We start from the raw sequence: 18,574 nt of genomic DNA, 5'->3' as shown, positions 1-18,574 counted from the left end.
CCGCAGTGCTGCTTCCACTCACTGTGGGAACAATAGGACTGGACAAACTGAAATCCAACACGCCTAATCATTCTCACTGACATCTGCCACCGCCACAATCCCATACACATAAGAGAGTTGTTTCCTCTAATGCAGGCATCCTCAAACTGCGGCCCTCCAGCTGTTGTAAAACTACAACTCCCACAATGCCCTGCTGTAGGCTGATACCTGTAGGCTGTTCGGGCATGCTGGGAGTTTTAGTTTTGCAACAGCTGGAGGGCCGCAGTTTGAGGATGCCTGCTCTAACATATATGAACTCTTTTAGCCATTGACCATCAAGTGACCTACCTTTACAAACAGCTCACTGGGCAGTTAAAGAAGAACATATTTAATTGGCCTAACCTGTGAGATATATATATATATATATATATATATATATATATATATATATATATATATATATATATATATATATATATATGATAGAACATCATGTGAGAAGATACAATACAATTTTTCCAGAGAAATCCCACAGCAGTGTCAAAAGGAGGTTATCCACTCTAGCCATCCCTTACATTGTGGAAAATCATGAGATCAGAAGGTCATTGGGACTGGATTTCCCCTTAAAGCTGATAATATAAATACATGGTTAGGAAACTGATAGAACATCCAGTTTTCCCCAATGTAAATTAAATTTTGTAAATGCCTCATTAGCTGTGGTGCCTTCCAAAAAAAATAATAATAATAATAATGAGACTAGCAGGTGCCTCATCAGAGACAAGCCAAAAGTTATAGAAGCCTGTAGTCTGGTCACAACTGCAGTTTAAAGGGCACCTAACAATTTAAAAAACTTTTGACATGTCTGAGACCCCTCTTTCCATTGATTGTTATGAAGCTCAGCAGATCAGTGTGCCCCTTAACTTCTGTGATCACATACTTATGAACATGTAAAAAGTAAAATTTGGAACAGTTAAAGGGGTTATCCAAGACAAAAAAATGCCCCACATATGCCCGAGGCCCTCACACTGAATCTACTTACATGGCGCCCCGTACCGCCGCTGCTACTTTACCCGGTGTCAGGGGAAGGAGCCGCCAACGGCAGGAGGTGACGGGCATATAGATTCAGGTAAGTAGATTCAGTGTGAGGGGCCCGAGCATATGGGGGGCATTTTTTAGTCTCGGATAACCCCTTTAAAGGGAACCTGTCACCAGGATTTTGTATATAGAACTGAGGACATGGGTTGCTAGATGGCCGCTAGCACATCCGCAATACCCAGTCCCCATAGTTCTGTGTGCTTTTATTGTTTAAAAAATAAATAAAGATTTGATACATATGCAAATGAACCTGAGATGAGTCCTGTACGTGAGATGAGTCAGGGCCACCTGCTGGCCTGTACTGGTATATTTTAGTAATCGCTACAGAAGCCTGCTTGACGCTTTGGGCTATTACTACACCATAACAGGTTTCCTGATCTCAGCCGGGAAAAGCTGTTAGACACGTACTGCTCAGCATCTGAGGGGTTAAATGTATGCGATCAGCAGGCTGATCACATACATCCACCATCTTTACAGTGGCGACTTTCACCATACATGTATGCTGGAGGTCACCAATGGGTTAAAGGGGTTTTCCCATCTAGACCTTTATGGTATATCCACAGGACATGCCATAAGTGTCCAATAGGTGTTGGTCCTATCCCTGGGATCTGCTCTTATCTCAAGAACAGGACCCCATTGTGCGCTGTAATGAACAGACAGCAGACCGTGCATTCATGGCACTCTCCGTTCACTGCAATGGGCTTTCTGTAAATGGCCAAATAAGAGCACTCGGCTATTTTCAGACGTCCCAAAGCAGTGAATGGTGGGCCCCGCACCAGTCAGACATTTATGGCATATCCTGTGGATATGCTATAGATGTCCAGATAGGAATACCCCTTTAAGTTGTGGTAAAACTGGAACATCTGCATAAACATCTCCCTGTTATCTAATACGGCAGATTTTTCATCTACAGGATGTAATGCCGTAGAGGAGTACTTTGCTGTCCTATTTTGTCTCGATGCGTCAAACAATTAGATTGTTATGACTAAACCCGCCAAACAGTACCGCCATATCTGCGTGCCCGAGAGCCAGGAAATGAATGCTCATCATCAGATCTGGGGAAATTAATAGCCACTCCTCTCTTTGTAATTTCAGATAGAGTTTTCATCAACTGTTCATATTGAAAAGCTGAAGATGCCTCAGCAGAAAAAAAAAAAAAAAGACATACAGCGCTGAGTAACAGGCCAGAGGCTATGCTGGATAACCAAAGCAATAAAACACAGTGAAAAGCATGGTTTCCAGGGACACCCTAAAGAGCGTGCCATCCTATCACTGTGCAGATGACAGATTAGCTAATGAAGGTGAATGACGGTTTGGCCTGAAGGGAAAGAAAACAACGCTGACCAATTCCACCTGTCACAGATGAGAGATGCCAGGAAAACGTGGAATCTGCGTGATTACTGAATGTTCACTGTTTATTGGGATTACACGTATTTCTCCTGCCTTTCTGGGTGTGCCAGCTCTTGAATAACCTTACATATAATCACTTTTATGTTAAGCGGCTATTTCTGGAAAGAAAAAAAAAAATAAGAAAGCTTCACTGAATGAGAACAATGAATGACCTGTATACCGGTGACACAACTTCCTTCACCATTCCTCCACCTGGGGGTGTCTCCATTTATATCAGGCGCCTAACACGACACGGTCTTCATTCCTAAAGCGCATGCTGACCACATACCAACTACCATAAAAAGATTATTGATAACAGGAGTAAAGACTGTTTACAGAACTTTCTGCCCTTTCTGAATAAGTAGTTTGTATTTTTTTGTACAGTCACTGTACTTTCACACAATTTCATTAAATTTAATAGAGAATGGTGTAACTGGCAAATTTCTAAAATCACTTCATTTAAAAAAAAAAAATCTACCTACATCCACCTGAAAAATGCCGTAAAGTCATGGCCACTAGGGGTCTCACTTCCACCTAAGTTGCAGTCCACTGCCTGTTAGGCAAGAGCCGTCCCTGGTAACAGAGACACAGGAGACGGGTGAGAGGAACTGGGGTGTGTCAGAGCTAGCCGAGATCCTGAGCCTGATAAAAGAGCTGCTTCTACACTGCTTCTGAACATCACAGGAGCCTCCTGCTTTTCTGTAAGTGTGATTTCTCCTTCCTTATCTGTTCTGCGAGCTCCGGAGCTGAAAACAAACATGGTGGGAACTAGGGGAAAGGAAGTCACAGCAAAACAGTGCTAGTAGATTCCAGAGAAGGGAGACAACCCCTGCTTGTTAGAAAAATGTATCTAGCTGTGCAGCCGAAACAGGGAATAATATTTCCGAATGACATTAGGGAAGCCCCAAAAAAGACCATTTCCTTCACAATATTTTCTGGCACAGGAATTTCACCCATACTGAATAGTAAAATAAGAAAAGGCAAAAACACTTTTCAGAATAAAATAATAAGCAAGCATCTCAGCGAGCAATACTAATAATACTAGACATACTAATCATAATCTGTCAGTTTTTAGGTTTAAAAGATTTGTTTACTTTTGCAGCCAAAGTTTTATTGTTACAAAGCATTTACGGTAAATTTTTGCATCATTGAAAAAAAATTGCAGTCTTCTTTAAAAATATCTTACAGTTATATGTCACCATCTTCTGTGCAGATCTACACCTCTCAGTCATGTGTTATTCCCTTTATCTAATCCATCTTTATAAGCAACATGTGCACTATGACCAAGGACCAAGCTCAATAGAGATCCTGTAAGCACTCCGGTCATTCAGTAGATATTTTCCTTTAGAAAATAACAATTCTTGAACAGCTTTCTTAGAACTCTGCATTGTGCTGTTCCTATGGTTTTCCTCTGTTATTCCTCCAGGAAGCATCAATATAATACACTTGGGGCATTACCACTCCACTTGTCAAGAAGGGGTGTCCCTACACAGTCTGATGCTGTCCAATCAGTGCTGTGTATGGATACAAAATGTAAGGCCCATTTACCAACCTAGTCATTCCAAGTAATAATAACAGAGCAACACAACAGCAAAGAGGTCTAAGAAAAGATGCTCCAGAATTGTTATTTCTTAGAGAATACAGGTATTCCATAAAACAGACAAGCCAGGAGAGCTGCAGATCCTACATTCATATATGGCAACAACAACAACAAAATAATCATAAAATCCAAATGACTACTGATAAAATCAATAAAAAGAAAGCATCCATCAAAATTTCATTAAGGGTGCATTCACACGACCGTATAAATAGATCTGCATCCGTTCCGCAATTTTGCGGAACGGGTGCGGACCCATTCATTTCAATGGGGCCACAAAAGACGTGGACAGCACACCATGTGCTGTCCGCATCAGTTGTTCCGTTCCGCAGCCCCGCAAAAATATAGAGCATATCGTATTCTTGTCCGCAACCTTGGATAAGAATAGGCATTTTCTATATAGCACCAGCCATGTGCGGTTTGCAAAATGCAGAACGCACTTGGCCGGTATACGTGTATAGCATCAGTAGAAAGTACCGACCATAAAGCAAGGGTTGACTATAATACAAGAGAAGATGAGGATGGAGGATCTTAAAGGGATTCTGTCAGCTAGGTTTAGCCTATACAGCTGAGGACATGCACTGCTAGATCGCTGCTAGCATGTCCACAATATACATTTCCCATAGCTCTGAGTGCTTTTATTCAATACATTTTTATATATATGCAAATGAGGCAAGTAAGGAGCCCAAGGGGCTGTTACCAACTTTTCAGGAGCCCAGCACCGCCTGCATCCTCCGAATCTCCTCCTTGCTCCCCTGATGTCATATAGTTGAAGCACTGTAATATGCATTATATATAAAAAAATAATCTGTTTTTTTTATTGAATAAAAGCACTCAGAGCTATGGGAAATGTATATTGTGGCGATCTAGCAGCGCATGTCCTCAGCTCTATAGGCTCAAACTAGCTGACAGAATCCCTTTAAGACAACAGTAGAGAACACGTAGGATACATACAAAAGAACACAAGGGGGTTATGGAGAGATCAGAGACTATGCAGGTGGATATCCTCTGACTGAACTATCCGCTATTTTCTGTGGTTATCGAGACCCCCATCTTGCTTGAGCTGCTGTTTTGTGTCGTAAGTAGCCATATGGAAGACATAAACTTTAAATCAGAAAATTAATCATTGATTTTTTTATGGGAGAGTTTTGTGTACATGCGAGGTGCCATGTACAGGTCATTGCGCAGGAAGGAGAGGAAGTGACCTGTGATCATCAGCTACTGTGAATGGTGGATTCTGTGTTATATATACACACAGAGGTGTCATCTTTCCTTCTGTTCCTGCCTGTGATGATAATGAGGTTTAGTGGTCAATGTGAAAACTGTAAGATTTCCAGGAGTTCAGATATTGATGACCTATCCTGAGGATAGGCCATTGATACTGATCAGGGAGGGTCTAACTCCTGAAATCCCTGATCCCCATTCAAGATTACACTGCACAATGTCTCAGAAGTCCTGGCGGCGCAGAGTAATTGCGAGTGCTTGTTCCTTTCACTTGAATAGTACGAGCACTTGTAATTACACTGCGCCGCTGCTGCCGCAAGTGAAACAACGCAGTGTAATCTTGAAGAGGAAACTGTGCTTGTACGAGCGCCACCTTCTCTTCAAACAACTGATCAGCGGGGGTGTCGGGAGACAGAACCCCACCAAATCAGATATCGATGACCTATCCATTGGATAGGTCATCAAATCTGTACTGGCTGCACAACCCCTTTAAGTTCCAAATTCTGTGTTAATTACATGACTGCACTTGGAGCTCCCTCCTACAAAACACAAAGCTCCAAATCTTGTGACTACATATAGCATTAAAATACAAAACTAGCAGCCTGCTGATATTACTAGGCTGAGGAAGAGCGTACATCTTTTTACTCAAAATCTGTCTCAAAGCTAGCATACCGTGCCTTTCTTTCCAGTCCAGTCATCCTGAGAAATGCTTCTTTTCATTGTTATGTAAATCATGTTTTCGGTGCACTATGGACGGCCATGGTGCACCATCGCACGACCCCTCCATAACACTGCCCAGTGCCTCCTCTTGTTTCAGTGACAATTTCTGAGATTTCAGAGCCAGTAACAATGATACAAGAGAGGCCAGATGCACCGAAATGAGTGGCCCAACCCAAGGTGCACCAAAAACCTGAATTGATTAACAACAAAAAGAAGCATTTCTCAGGATTAGAGGATGGCATTTTCATAAGGTATGGTTATGTTTCAGGTCACCTACCCTACATGACGGTATGCTTACTTTGAAGTGATTTTGGGGTTGGCAGACTACCTTAAAAAGAGGACCTTTCACCAAAAAACTTGTATGGAAACAGTAACATTACCTAACAGTGTGGCCCCCAGTCATGTAATTCCAATTATTATTTTTTCAGAGGACCCCCTCTTTCATCCGTTGTGGTCACCGGTAATTCTGGCGCCTCATATACTAATGAGGAGATTAGGTTTCAGTAGGCGGTGACTAGAATTTGTACAGGGCGCGGTTTTCTTCTCCCTGGCTCTCAGCCAGGGAGAAGGAGCTCAAGTTCTCACGAGATTCGCAAGAACTTGAGCTTTTACACATCCCGAGGCGTGCACCATCTTTGAGTCCCCGGCGGAGAGGATCGCAGCAGCGGCACAGGCGGCTGCAGCAGCATCCTGTCAGTAAGTTTTCATACTTACTGACAGGATGCTGCTGCTGCCACCTATGCCGCCGCTGCGATCCTCTCCGCCGGGGACTCAAAGATGGTGCACGCCTCGGGATGTGTAAAAGCTCAAGTTCTTGCGAATCTCGTGAGAACTTGAGCTCCTTCTCCCTGGCTGAGAGCGCGTCACTCTGATTGGATGCGCTCTTAGCCAGGGAGAAGAAAACCGCGTCCTGTACAAATCTTTGTCAACGTCTACTCGAACTGAATCGCCTCATTAGCGCATGAGGCGCTAGAATTACCGGAGACCACAGCAGACGAAAGAGGGGGTCCTCTGAAAAAATAATCGGAATTACATGACTGGGGGCCACACTTAGGGGTGGGCGATATGGCCTAAAATCTATATTGCGATATAATTTTAAGCATGTGCGATATGCGATATATATTGCAATATATTGTTTTCTATATTTGGGGGGGCGTGTTTAAACTTTTTTTTACTTTTTATTTAATAACCATTAGTCTCCTTAAGGGCTAGAACGTAGAACCCTTGTCATATTCACCCTAATAGAGCTCTATTAGGGTGAATAGGACTTTACACTCTCCCTGCTGCCCTGTGCTTTGTGCACACAACAGCAGGGAGCTGATCCCCCTCCCCTAAACGGTGCCATCCCCAGATCCCCCCCCCCTAAACGGTGCCATCCCCAGATCTCCCCCCCCCCCCCAAACGGTGCCATCCCCAGATCTCCCCCCCCCCCCAAACGGTGCCATCCCCAGATCTCCCCCCCCCCCCAAACGGGGCCATCCCCAGATCCCCCCCCCCCCCCAAACGGTGCCACCCCCAGATCCCCCCCCCCCCCCCAAACGGTGCCATCCCCAGATCTCCCCCCCCCCCCCAAACGGTGCCATCCCCAGATCTCCCCCCCCCCCCCAAACGGTGCCATCCACAGATTTCCCCCCCCCCCCTAAACGGTGCCATCCACAGATTTCCCCCCCCCCCTAAACGGTGCCATCCACAGATTTCCCCCCCCCCCAAACGGTGCCATCCACAGATTTCCCCCCCCCCTAAACGGTGCCATCCACAGATCCCCCCCCCCTAAACGGTGCCATCCACAGATCCCCCCCCCCTAAACGGTGCCATCCCCAGATCTCCCCCCCCCCCCCCCCAAACGGTGCCATCCACAGATCCCCCCCCCCCCCCCAGGAATACATTTAAAAACTAATCAGTAACTTTAACTTTATTCATTGGTGATCTCTTTACTGTATACCTTACTAAGTTTTAGCTCCGATAACAGCAGGCAGTGCGGGGGGCGGCACTCACTCACTGACGTCACGCGCCTGCGCCGCCTAGTGGGAGGAGCAGGCGTGTGACGTCAGTGAGTGAGCGCCGCCCGCCCGCACTGCCTGCTGTTACCGGAGCTAAGACCTAGTAAGGTATACAGTAAAGAGATCACCAATGAATAAAGTTAAAGTTACTGATTAGTTTTTAAATGTTCTACTGTCAGCGGCGTGGCCCTGTATATTCTAACCCCCAGGCAAGCGTCCCTGTCACCATGGGAACGCCTGGGGGTTAGAATATACCATCGGATTTGAGTTTTCACGCGCTCACTGAGATCGTGAAAACTCAATGATTTACTGTCAGTCCCTCCCCGCCTCCTCTTTTGTCATTGGTGGTCAGCGGCAGCCGCGCACAGTGGGAAGGGAGGGACTCTCTCCTTCTCCACTGTGCCCAGTGTGCCGGCTCAGGAGAAGATGGTGCGTGCAGAGAGCGCGATCATATCTCGGTCCGGCGATATAGGCGATATGCTCAAAATCCATATCGTGGCACAAATTTATATCGCATATCGCCTATATCGTCTATATCGCCCACCCCTAGCCACACTGTTAGGTAATGTTACTGTTTCCATACAAGTTTTTGGGTAAAAAGGTCCTCTTTAAGATGACAGTAGCCAATTACACACTTAAAGTACATAACACACACAATTGTTTTAGAGAGCTCTCTGACAGCTCCCATATTGAAGATGTTTTTTTTTTTTCTTAACTGCAAAAACTAATAAATAGCTAAAAACATCAAAATAGGTTTATATGGTCGAAGAATGTAGAGAATTAATCAGGGGTGGACCTTCAATCTGATTATTGGGAAGTAGGTCAGAAACAGATTATTATAGACGCTTTGTACTTTGCTAAGAACAGGAAAAAATTGCTGTCACAGCAAAACAAATCCTGACTGACATTCCTGTGATAGGCTACTTTCACACTAGCGTTCTGCTGTCCGCTCGTGAGCTCCGTTTGAAGGGGCTCACGAGCGGAGCAGAACGCTTCCGTCCAGCCCTGATGCAGTCTGAATGGATGCGGATCCGCTCAGACTGCATCAGTCTGGCGGCGTTCAGCCTCCGCTCCGCTCGCCTCCGCAAGGCCAGGCGGACAGCTGAACGCTGCTTGCAGCGTTCGGGTGTCCGCCTGGCCGTGCGGAGGCGAGCGGATCCGTCCACACTTACAATGTAAGTCAATGGGGACGGATCCGCTTGAAGATGACACAATGTGGCTCAATCTTCAAGCGGATCCGTTCCCCATTGACTTTCAATGTAAAGTCTGAACGGATCCGCTCAGGCTACTTTCACACTTAGAAAATTATCTAAGTTTTAATGCAGACGGATCCGTTCTGAACGGATGCGAACGTCTGCATTATCGGAGCGGATCCGTCTGATGAAACATCAGACGGATCCGCTCCGAACGCTAGTGTGAAAGTAGCCATAGCTGTAGCAGTAAAAGAACATAGAACCTAGAACTGAATGATAAAAGTAAACAATATGGGACCAGATTTATCATAGACCGGCAGCGTACAGTCTATAATAACCAGGCGCGCTGCCGGATGCTGCGCCTAATTTATGACAAGGTATACGTTAGTCCATGCGCCTATAATGATTTCAGAATTCTTTTACGCCAGAAAACGGACGTAAAAGATGATAAATATGGTAGGACCATTGGCTAAGCCTTCTATGAGGCCGGCAGAGAAAAGCCACATGTGCAAACATTTTGTGCAGTTTGCGACTTTACACCACAAAACTGGCGTATTTTAATGATAAATTTGCCCCATAGTCCTCTCTGTCAATCTGCAGGATTTTCTGCATGATCTTAACTCAGTCTTGTAGAAATCCTGCAGAAAACACATGGGTCAATCGTCTTCTGATCCCTTTCATTTCCAGCTGGTGGCCAGCAGCGGGTCAAGCTTAGCCAGGGGATGTGGCTTAATCTTTTAACCCTACTAAAGATAGGGCAGAGGGGAGAGGTTCCTGCTCCAGACAGTTGTCTCACAGCCAAACACTGCATAATTAAGTGGAGGAGGAGTGGGGACGTTACTAAGTTTTATATATTTCTCAGGTTTTTGCTATCATATGAGACAAAACAAGCTCAAAGAAGAGACGGCTATCAAGAGAAAAAGCGCTGCCATGTTTTTTTATTATTATTATTTTTGACCATTTTCTTTGTTTAGCATTTTGTCTGGTTCGGAAATATTCTGACTTAGTTCAGATGGAAACTAGTGATTTCACCGTTATATACCAATTTATGATTATCATTATAATACAGCAACTTTCTTGGTCTAAATGGTACAAACAATAAATCTGAGAAAGGTATTTCTGATTAGTGAATTGATTCTTAATAAGATTTATTTCAGCTCAGCCCGTCCCCATTAACATCCAACTGATCTGAATTGGAATAAGAATGCAACATCTCAAGCTTATTCTAATGCACATTATTGGAGAGAGGAGGAAGCAATTCAGCAACTGACTACGTTATTTTGACATCCAGAATGGCAAGCCGTTCCCTTGTGGGGAACAAAAATCAATGAGAGAGTTTTCTATGCTAACAGGATAAATGACAAAAGAACAAAGCGTTCAGGAAAAAAAAAAAAAAAAGAAATACAGGTATACAGAAAAAATACTCTGAATCTACAAAATGATGCTGCATATATTGAAAACAAAACAAAGTAACTGCTAAAGATGGAGTTTCCCAATAAAATCATCCCACAGATTTTTGTAGCGAAGGTTGTGCTTCTTCGGCAGTAACCAAATTTGTTTGAGTGGCAGCCCAGCAACAAGCGGGGGACACTAATGGACATCTGGGTCACTCACACTGCACAATTACTAGGGGTAGTTTACTCAGGCTGACACTTGGACCAATTTTTGGGAATGAGCGCTTGTACCGGATAATTGGGTAAAGGTGTCGCAGATCAACTGATGAATGGGTAAGACTACTTACACATTACTGTTTTTTGCAGATCCGTCATGGATCTGCAAAAACGCTTCTGTTACAATAATACAACCGCATGCATCCATCATGAACGGATCCGGTCCGACTAGGTCTTATATAGCCAAGACAGATCAGTCTTGAACACCACTAAAAGTCAATGGGGGATGGATCAGTTTTCTATTGTGCCAGAGAAAACGGATCGGTCCCCATTGACTTACATTGTGTGTCAGGACGGATCCATTTTGCTCCGCACCACATGGCGGCCATAAAAATGCTGCTTGCAGCGTTATTCTGTCCGCGATGGGAGCGCAACCAAACGGAACGCATTTTGGTGCATTCCGTTTAGTCCACATTGACAATAAATGTGGTCAAAACTGAAGTGTATTCTTCAGCAATTGAGATCCTATGACGGATCTCAATGATTCGGTGTGGACACCTCATAGTTTCTGGGCAGGGGACCACGCTCACCACTCTGCTACTGAGAAACAATGAACTTGTATGAGGACAAGCTTATCCCCATACATTGGAGATGAGCACCCCCAATGTCGAGCAGGCAGTTATCGGGAAGGAAAGCTATCTAGCCAATAGTTGTCTGTTCCTCGGGGCAGTGTAAGTGCGCCTTAAGAATGTAGTACAAGAGTCACTATTTAGAAAGTGTAAACTTAAATAAGAAAGTCTAAATTTATAAAAGTGGTTGATGAGGGACGATAAACTTAAAGACTGCCTACTGTAATAATACAATGTCCAAGCCAGGTAGACTATTCCAGGAGTCAAACTCAGCTATTAAAAATAAGCTGCATCACAGACATGTATATAAAACAACCTATAAAGGTAGGCAAAATTTGCCATGTGCATTAGCTACATATTTTTATAAGCCGTATGCATTTGTATATTAAAGAATCATCTTCATTAATGAATCGTAGGAAAGCTCATTAGCGATCATCTTACAGTGTAATACTGCCGCCGATTGAAAGCTCGTTCATAGGGCAATCCTGATCTTTCAGCATGCTGAAAGATCAGGATTTGTTGGCAGCAGATCATGGTGTCTAATTACGATCTGCCGCCGGCGAACCACTGTACAGCATGGGGACGAGCAATGTCATAGCGATTGCTCCTCCCCATGTTGCGGAGGAGATCGTTGCACGTAATAGCAGTGGTCACCTCAGCAAGGGAGCGGACGATTGCCAGGAGGGAACGCTTCCCTTCCGACAATCATCTGCGCGATTAGGGAGTCGAATACACCCTAAGGGTTCATTTACACGTCGTATGCGTTTTGCAGATCCGCAAAACACGGACACCGGCAATGTGTGTTCCGCATTTTGCGGACCGCACATCGCCGTCACTCTCATGGAAAATGCAATTGCGGACAAGAATAGGACATGTTCTATTTTTTTTGCAGAACGGAAATGCGGATCCGCAAATGCGGATAGCACATTCCAGCCCCATTGAAAATAAATGGGTCCGCACCTGTTCCGCAAAATTGTGGAACGGATGCAAACCCATTTTGCGGACGTGTAAATGGACCCTAAAGCATCACAACATCAGCATCAACTGACCTTTATCAGACATATGATCAGACAAAATTTATCTTTTAACAAACCTGACGTTTCAGCTTCAGGCTATCATACATCCATGTTTTTCACCAGAAAACAGAAGAATTACAGCAGAAGATCACATTTTAAACTCTGGGTACATACTACGGATATATGATTTTAATCAATATAAAACAGTATCCTAAAAACTAAAACCTGCCAAATCTAGGCAGGGCCCTCTCTTAAATTAAGACAGCCGGTACTTGGGTTTTGGTGCCATTTTCTGGCATCTCATATCTAGTAGGACTTACCTCTCCACTCATATCACCAGTAGTGTTGAGCGAACTTGTGTTTTAAGTTCTGCATCCAAAGTTCTGGTTATCAAAGAATCCAGCTATGGATTCCGCTACCACGGACTATAACGGAATTTGGAATCCATAACGGGATTCTTCGATAACCCGAACTTTGGACGCAGAACTTAAAACTACGGGTGCACCGAAATTCCGGCGGCCGAAAATAGGCCTAATCCATTTCGGCCGATATTGGTACATATCGGCAGAAAATATGGGGTTTGGGATTTGTGGGATTTGTCACCCGCGCCGGGCGGGCGGTTTACTTTAAGTCACTGCATCTTTATTTTACCTTACAATCGTGACGCTCCAGTAACAACTCTGCAGGCAGAGCGGAGGGCGGCGTAACGTCACTTACTCACGTGACGCGCCTGCTCCGCCTCCTTCATCCATAAAGTGGGCGGAGCAGGTGCGTCACGTGAGTAAGTGACGTTACGCCGCCCTCCGCTCTGCCTGCAGAGTTGTTACTGGAGCGTCACGATTGTAAGGTAAAATAAAGATGCAGTGAGTGATTAGTCTGCTGTGAGCAGCAGGGCCGGGGCTGTTATGGGTAGGGGGATCGGTCTATGGCACTGCTATGGGGAGGGGGGATCTGTGCACTGTTATGGGGAAAGGGATCTGTGCACTGTTATGCGCATAACAGTGCACATATCCCCCCCTCCATAACAGCGCCACCCACAGATGAATTTCATTCATGAAAAAGAATTATTAATAAAATCATAAAAAAAAAAAGTATTTTAAAAGTATTTGGGCAAAAAGGCAGTTTCGGTTTTCGGTCAAGGGCATCCTGAATTTTCGGTTTCGGACCAGAATTTTCATTTCGGTGCACCCCTACTTAAAACACAAGTTCGCTCAACACTAATCACCAGTAAATGTGGTACGAAAGGCTTACGTGAAACAGTTGAACTATCAAAACTGAAAGGGACAAATTCATCAAAGTACACGCACCAAAAAAGGGGCGTGATCTACGTTGGAGAAATGTTTCATCCTATTTTGTGTAAAGGGATGCGAGTAAAACGGCATCTCTCAACAGCAAAAGTTGGTTGGACCAAATTTATTATGGAGATGCACTTTTTGCCAAAATATACTGTACAAAATAAGGCCTCTTTCACACTTGCGTTGTCTGGATCCGGCGTGTACTCCATTTGCCGGAGGTGCCCGCCGGATCCGTAACACCGCAAGTGAACTGAAAGCATTTGAAGACGGATCCGTCTTCAAAATACGTTCAGTGTTACTATGGCACCCAGGACGCTATTAAAGTCCTGGCTGCCATAGTAGTAGTGGGGAGCAGTATACTTACCGTCCGTGCGGCTCCCAGGGCGCTCCAGAATAACGTCAGGGCGCCCCATGCGCATGGATGACGTGATCCATGCGATCACGTCATTTATGCGCGTGGGGCGCCCTGACGTCACTCTGAAGCGCCCCGGGAGCCGCACGGACGGTAAGTATACTGCTCCCCCGCTCCCCACTACACTTTACCATGGCAAACAGGACTTTAGCGTCCTGGCAGCCATGGTAACCATTCAGAAAAAGCTAAACGTCGGATCCGGTAATGCGCCGAAACGACGTTTAGCTTAAGGCTGGATCCGGATTAATGCCTTTCAATGGGCATTAATTCCGGATCCGGCCTTGCGGCAAGTGTTCAGGATTTTTGACCGGAGCAAAAAGCGCAGCATGCTGCGGTATTTTCTCCGGCCAAAAAACGTTCCGTTCCGGAACTGAAGACATCCTGATGCATCCGGATTTCACTCCATTCAGAATGCATGGGGATAATCCTGATCAGGATTCTTCCGGCATAGAGCCCCGACGACGGAACTCTATGCCGGAACAGAACAACGCAAGTGTGAAAGAGCCCTTAGGTAGTGCAAATGTTCATAGTACGTTAAGCGATGCCCAAATGTATTATGCAGGGTGTACACACGTGACAAAATTGGTGCAACGTTCTTAGGACTTTATCAATGGCAATACACTGCAAAAACCATATTTCTTTCTATCTAGTTTGTTTCTGTTTTTGGTTCAAGATCCTGCAAAATGGTGTACAGTAAAACCTAAAAAATAGAAAGAGTATATAAATAGCTATAAAAATGGTTAAGAATGTACCTGTCGGTGTTGTATATGAAAGTTGAACAGAAAATGCCTTGCTCACAAAATGTGAGAATACGAAAAGCACCTGTAGCACCACTGATGTGAAAACTCAGTTAGGGATGATTCACAGGACCATGTTCCCCTTACTTGAAATGACTGCATCATAGTGTTTTATGATGCAGTTAGTTCAGACTGAGGAGCCAAAGTTGGTCCTGGAGATGTGGCTGACAAGTGGATTGTGTTCCCCAGACTGCACACGGTCAATCGCTGACCAAACACTGACTGTGTGAAAGCAGTCTTACATGACTTAGACCAGATCAAAGTCGGTCTTCTGAGCTTCTTCCTTCAATTGTGGAGAAAAATCCTATTTTTATTCTGCATAATATTTTTCTCAAACATAATCCGAAAAATACAGTACGTACTTGAGACATTGTAGAGATAAACAAAACATGTAACATACCCATCCTCCCTGTTCTTGGATCCAGTTCTGCAGATGCCTATTCAGGTACTCGGTCATCCATCCAGCTATGGAATCCACCAAAGGTGACATCTCACGATTCACACTCTCTACACACATGACTCCTCCAAACTCAAAAAAAGCCACAATTCTGCCCCAATTTACCCCATCATGAAAGAGCTCCTCCACCACAGCGGCAAAACGAAGACGAACTGTGGATGGGGTCAGGTGGAGGAGCCCCGAGATATGTCTGAAGTCTTGCTGGTACAAATTGGAGAACTCATCTCCTGCACGACTCAGTGTCTGGAATAATGCAGGGGGAACAGGTTGTAAAGGGGCGTCTTCACCATTATCTTCATCAAGTGGTTGACCAGCATCTTCATCAACATTCCCTTCTCTCTGGGCAACATCCAAATCTGCCTGGGGTGAAGGGATGGGGGATGCAGCAGATGTAGAGCTTCTGGGAGCAGCAGGTGCATTGTCTAGAAGTGGTACTGGAAAATTACTCTGAGATTCATTATCTGAAGAGGAAGCAGCAGGCAAATCTGAAGCAAGAGGTTGTCCAGCTGGACCACCAGGTACGGCAGACACCTCTCCGTCATTAGTAAGATTATTGTTAGCAGCAGAAGTAGCTGGGAAGCCAGAAGAAATCTGTCTCCCTTCCTCCCATTCATAGCCCCTCTGTGACAGCTTATAATGGATGTATTTTACCACGATGTCCCGATGGTCATAGCTTCCTCTCCTATGATGAGCCATATCATCCAATGATGGAAACCAGTGACAAAAAAAATGAAATCTTGATAGAAAAATATAATAAGATCTAACCCTACTCAGGTCTCAGAAACCGTCCGCAAGTGTTACACTTTAGTTGTGAGCGCTGGGTCTCGGAGATGCTCTCTCATTCTTCAAGCTCTGGATCTCCCCCTCCTCTTCCTTCCAGCGGAGTTCTGTACATTTACTGTAATTTCTCTCCTATAGGTATTTTCATTGTCCGATTCAAAGGGACATTCCCTTCTTCACGCTGCAACAGAAAGACCCATGTGTAATGCCAAACTTTACAACTGTTAATAAAACGTATATAATGTGGAATGACCGCAGATAACTCCAAGAGTATCCCATTAGATCACAGCCAGGGTTGCCAACCATCCCAAAATCAGACATGGAACATTCTTTACAGACAAACATAACGAATGATAAAGATTATGAGTACCACAAGTCTATAGCTCAATATACTGATACTGAAAAATGATGATAATTACCACCAAAGTAGTCTAGTCAGATACCACCTGCCAAATAATGGGCAAATCTTTTTTTTTTTTTTTTTCACGGACACAGGAAAAAAGTTGCCTATTTTTACGGACTGTCCAGAAATTTCTGGACGGTTGGCAACACTGACTACAGCTATATTTATACGACTGGGGCCAGGTAAAGGAACCGGCAACCCTGGCGGTAAGGAATACGAGGGGAGACTGCTTGCAGCCGCTGTTTGCTATACTTTGATGTAAAACGAGTTCGCACTGTTTCGAAAAGTTACATGAAATTCAGAAAATTGTCTCTCGTTTTGGAAAATTTCCAAAAATTATTATTTCTATCTGCACCGTTATTGCAGTACCCCCAATATGTGTGAATAAATGAGTGGGATACAATAATATAGCGATAGATAGATTAATGGGTGAATATAGATCGATAGATGTAATGGGTGAAGATAGATAGATCATAGATAGATGTAATGGGTGAATATAGATAGAAAGATCATAGATAGATAGATAGATAGATAGATAGATAGATAGAATATAATGGATGAAGATAGATCATAGATAGATAGATAGATAGATAGATAGATAGATAGATAGATAGATAGATGATGCCTACCTACAGTACCCTGGCACAGCAGCCTGGTGCACTCACTCAGCACACACTGCAAGCAGCAATGAATTATGGAATGGATGAAAATAGATCATAGATAGATATAGATATAGAAGGTGCCTACCTACAGTACCCTGGCACAGCAGCCTGGTGCACTCAGTCAGCACACACTGCAAGCAGCAATGAATTATGGAATGGATGAAAATAGATCATAGATAGATATAGATATAGAAGGTGCCTACCTACAGTACCCTGGCACAGCAGCCTGGTGCACTCAGTCAGCACACACTGCAAGCAGCAATGAATTATGGAATGGATGAAGATAGATAGATAGATAGATAGATAGATAGATAGATAGATAGAGATGGTGCCTACCTACAGTACCCTGGCACAGCAGTCTGGTGCACTCACTCTGCACACACTGAGGGCAGCAATGAATTATGGAATGGATGAAGATAGATAGATAGATAGATAGATAGATAGATAGATAGATAGATATAGATGGTGCCTACCTACAGTACCCTGGCACAGCAGTCTGGTGCACTCACTCTGCACACACTGAGGGCAGCAATGAATTATGGCATCTACTCACTGGCTTCCCCAGATAAGGCTGTGCTATTGGACTTCCCCGTTGATTCGAATCCATGTAAGAACTTCCAGGGACCTTGAGGCTCCGTCCACTCACATCCTCAGGGGCAGCTGAACGCATCAGTGAACGTCACAGAAGCATCTCCATGAAGGCCACCCACACAAGCCTGCACCCAGTGCACTGCCGCTCCCGTAGTCCCAGCACACCCAGGCTGCAGCAGGGCTAGCCTCTGCTCAGCGTCCACTGCAGGCTGCGCTCACTGTCATTCAGCCCGTGTTGTGCTTCCTGCCATTATGTGGACTCTCTCAGAACGTAGCTGGAGGCGGGACGCAGCTCGCCCGCTCAGTCCTGTGCTGTGCGCGAGGACAAGCTAGCGCTGGGCGGACTGGGTTTGATTTCCTTATGCGCATGCTGGAGATGATTGCCCTCTAGTGGACAGTGTTCTCATTGCATCATGCTGAATAGGTTACAGTCGGTTACTGACAGGTTTTGCCTAGGAGCGGTTCTGGGAATGTTTCCCAGGAAGCTGTAGTAACACCACTTTCAGTAGGTTTTTATTTTTTGCTTGTGAAAAAAGGCCCCATAGGCAAAATGTGCCACAAGAAGGACCAGTAGAAAACGTTCACACAGCGGATTTCGAGGCCGTCATAGGGTGACCAAGTTTTGGAGCAGGATGGTTGCCAGCTCTGCACTAGGTCCTGGCACCTGTATGCGTGAGAAGGTCCAGGTAAGGCCTCATGCACACGGCCGTACGCAAAACACGGAT

The 18,574-nt window shown here is 44.7% G+C and overlaps 1 protein-coding gene across 3 annotated transcripts in view; it reads right to left on the bottom strand.

Moving 5' to 3' along the window:
• The window catches only part of BCL2 (BCL2 apoptosis regulator), a 206,282-nt gene extending 188,116 nt beyond the window's left edge, over window positions 1-18,166 (bottom strand). The window contains exons 1-3 of one of the 3 annotated variants that reach the window (XM_040431931.1): window positions 17,812-18,166; window positions 15,357-16,374; window positions 14,730-14,859 (exon numbers count right to left, since the gene is read on the bottom strand). In XM_040431931.1, coding sequence (XP_040287865.1) covers window positions 14,806-14,859; window positions 15,357-16,109 — 807 coding nt within the window. In that variant the 5' untranslated portion in view covers window positions 16,110-16,374; window positions 17,812-18,166 and the 3' untranslated portion in view covers window positions 14,730-14,805. Of the gene's footprint in view, window positions 1-14,729; window positions 14,860-15,356; window positions 16,375-17,225; window positions 17,290-17,811 lie in introns of those variants that run through there. The other 2 variants (XM_040431929.1, XM_040431930.1) reach the window with 2 other exon arrangements.
• Window positions 18,167-18,574: the final 408 nt, after the last annotated feature.

The sequence above is a fragment of the Bufo bufo genome, chromosome 5 (genome assembly GCF_905171765.1).
Source record: "Bufo bufo chromosome 5, aBufBuf1.1, whole genome shotgun sequence".
Lineage (NCBI taxonomy): Eukaryota > Metazoa > Chordata > Amphibia > Anura > Bufonidae > Bufo > Bufo bufo.
Note: the sequence above shows the minus strand (reverse complement) of the source record. Positions and strands in the feature narration are given on the sequence as shown.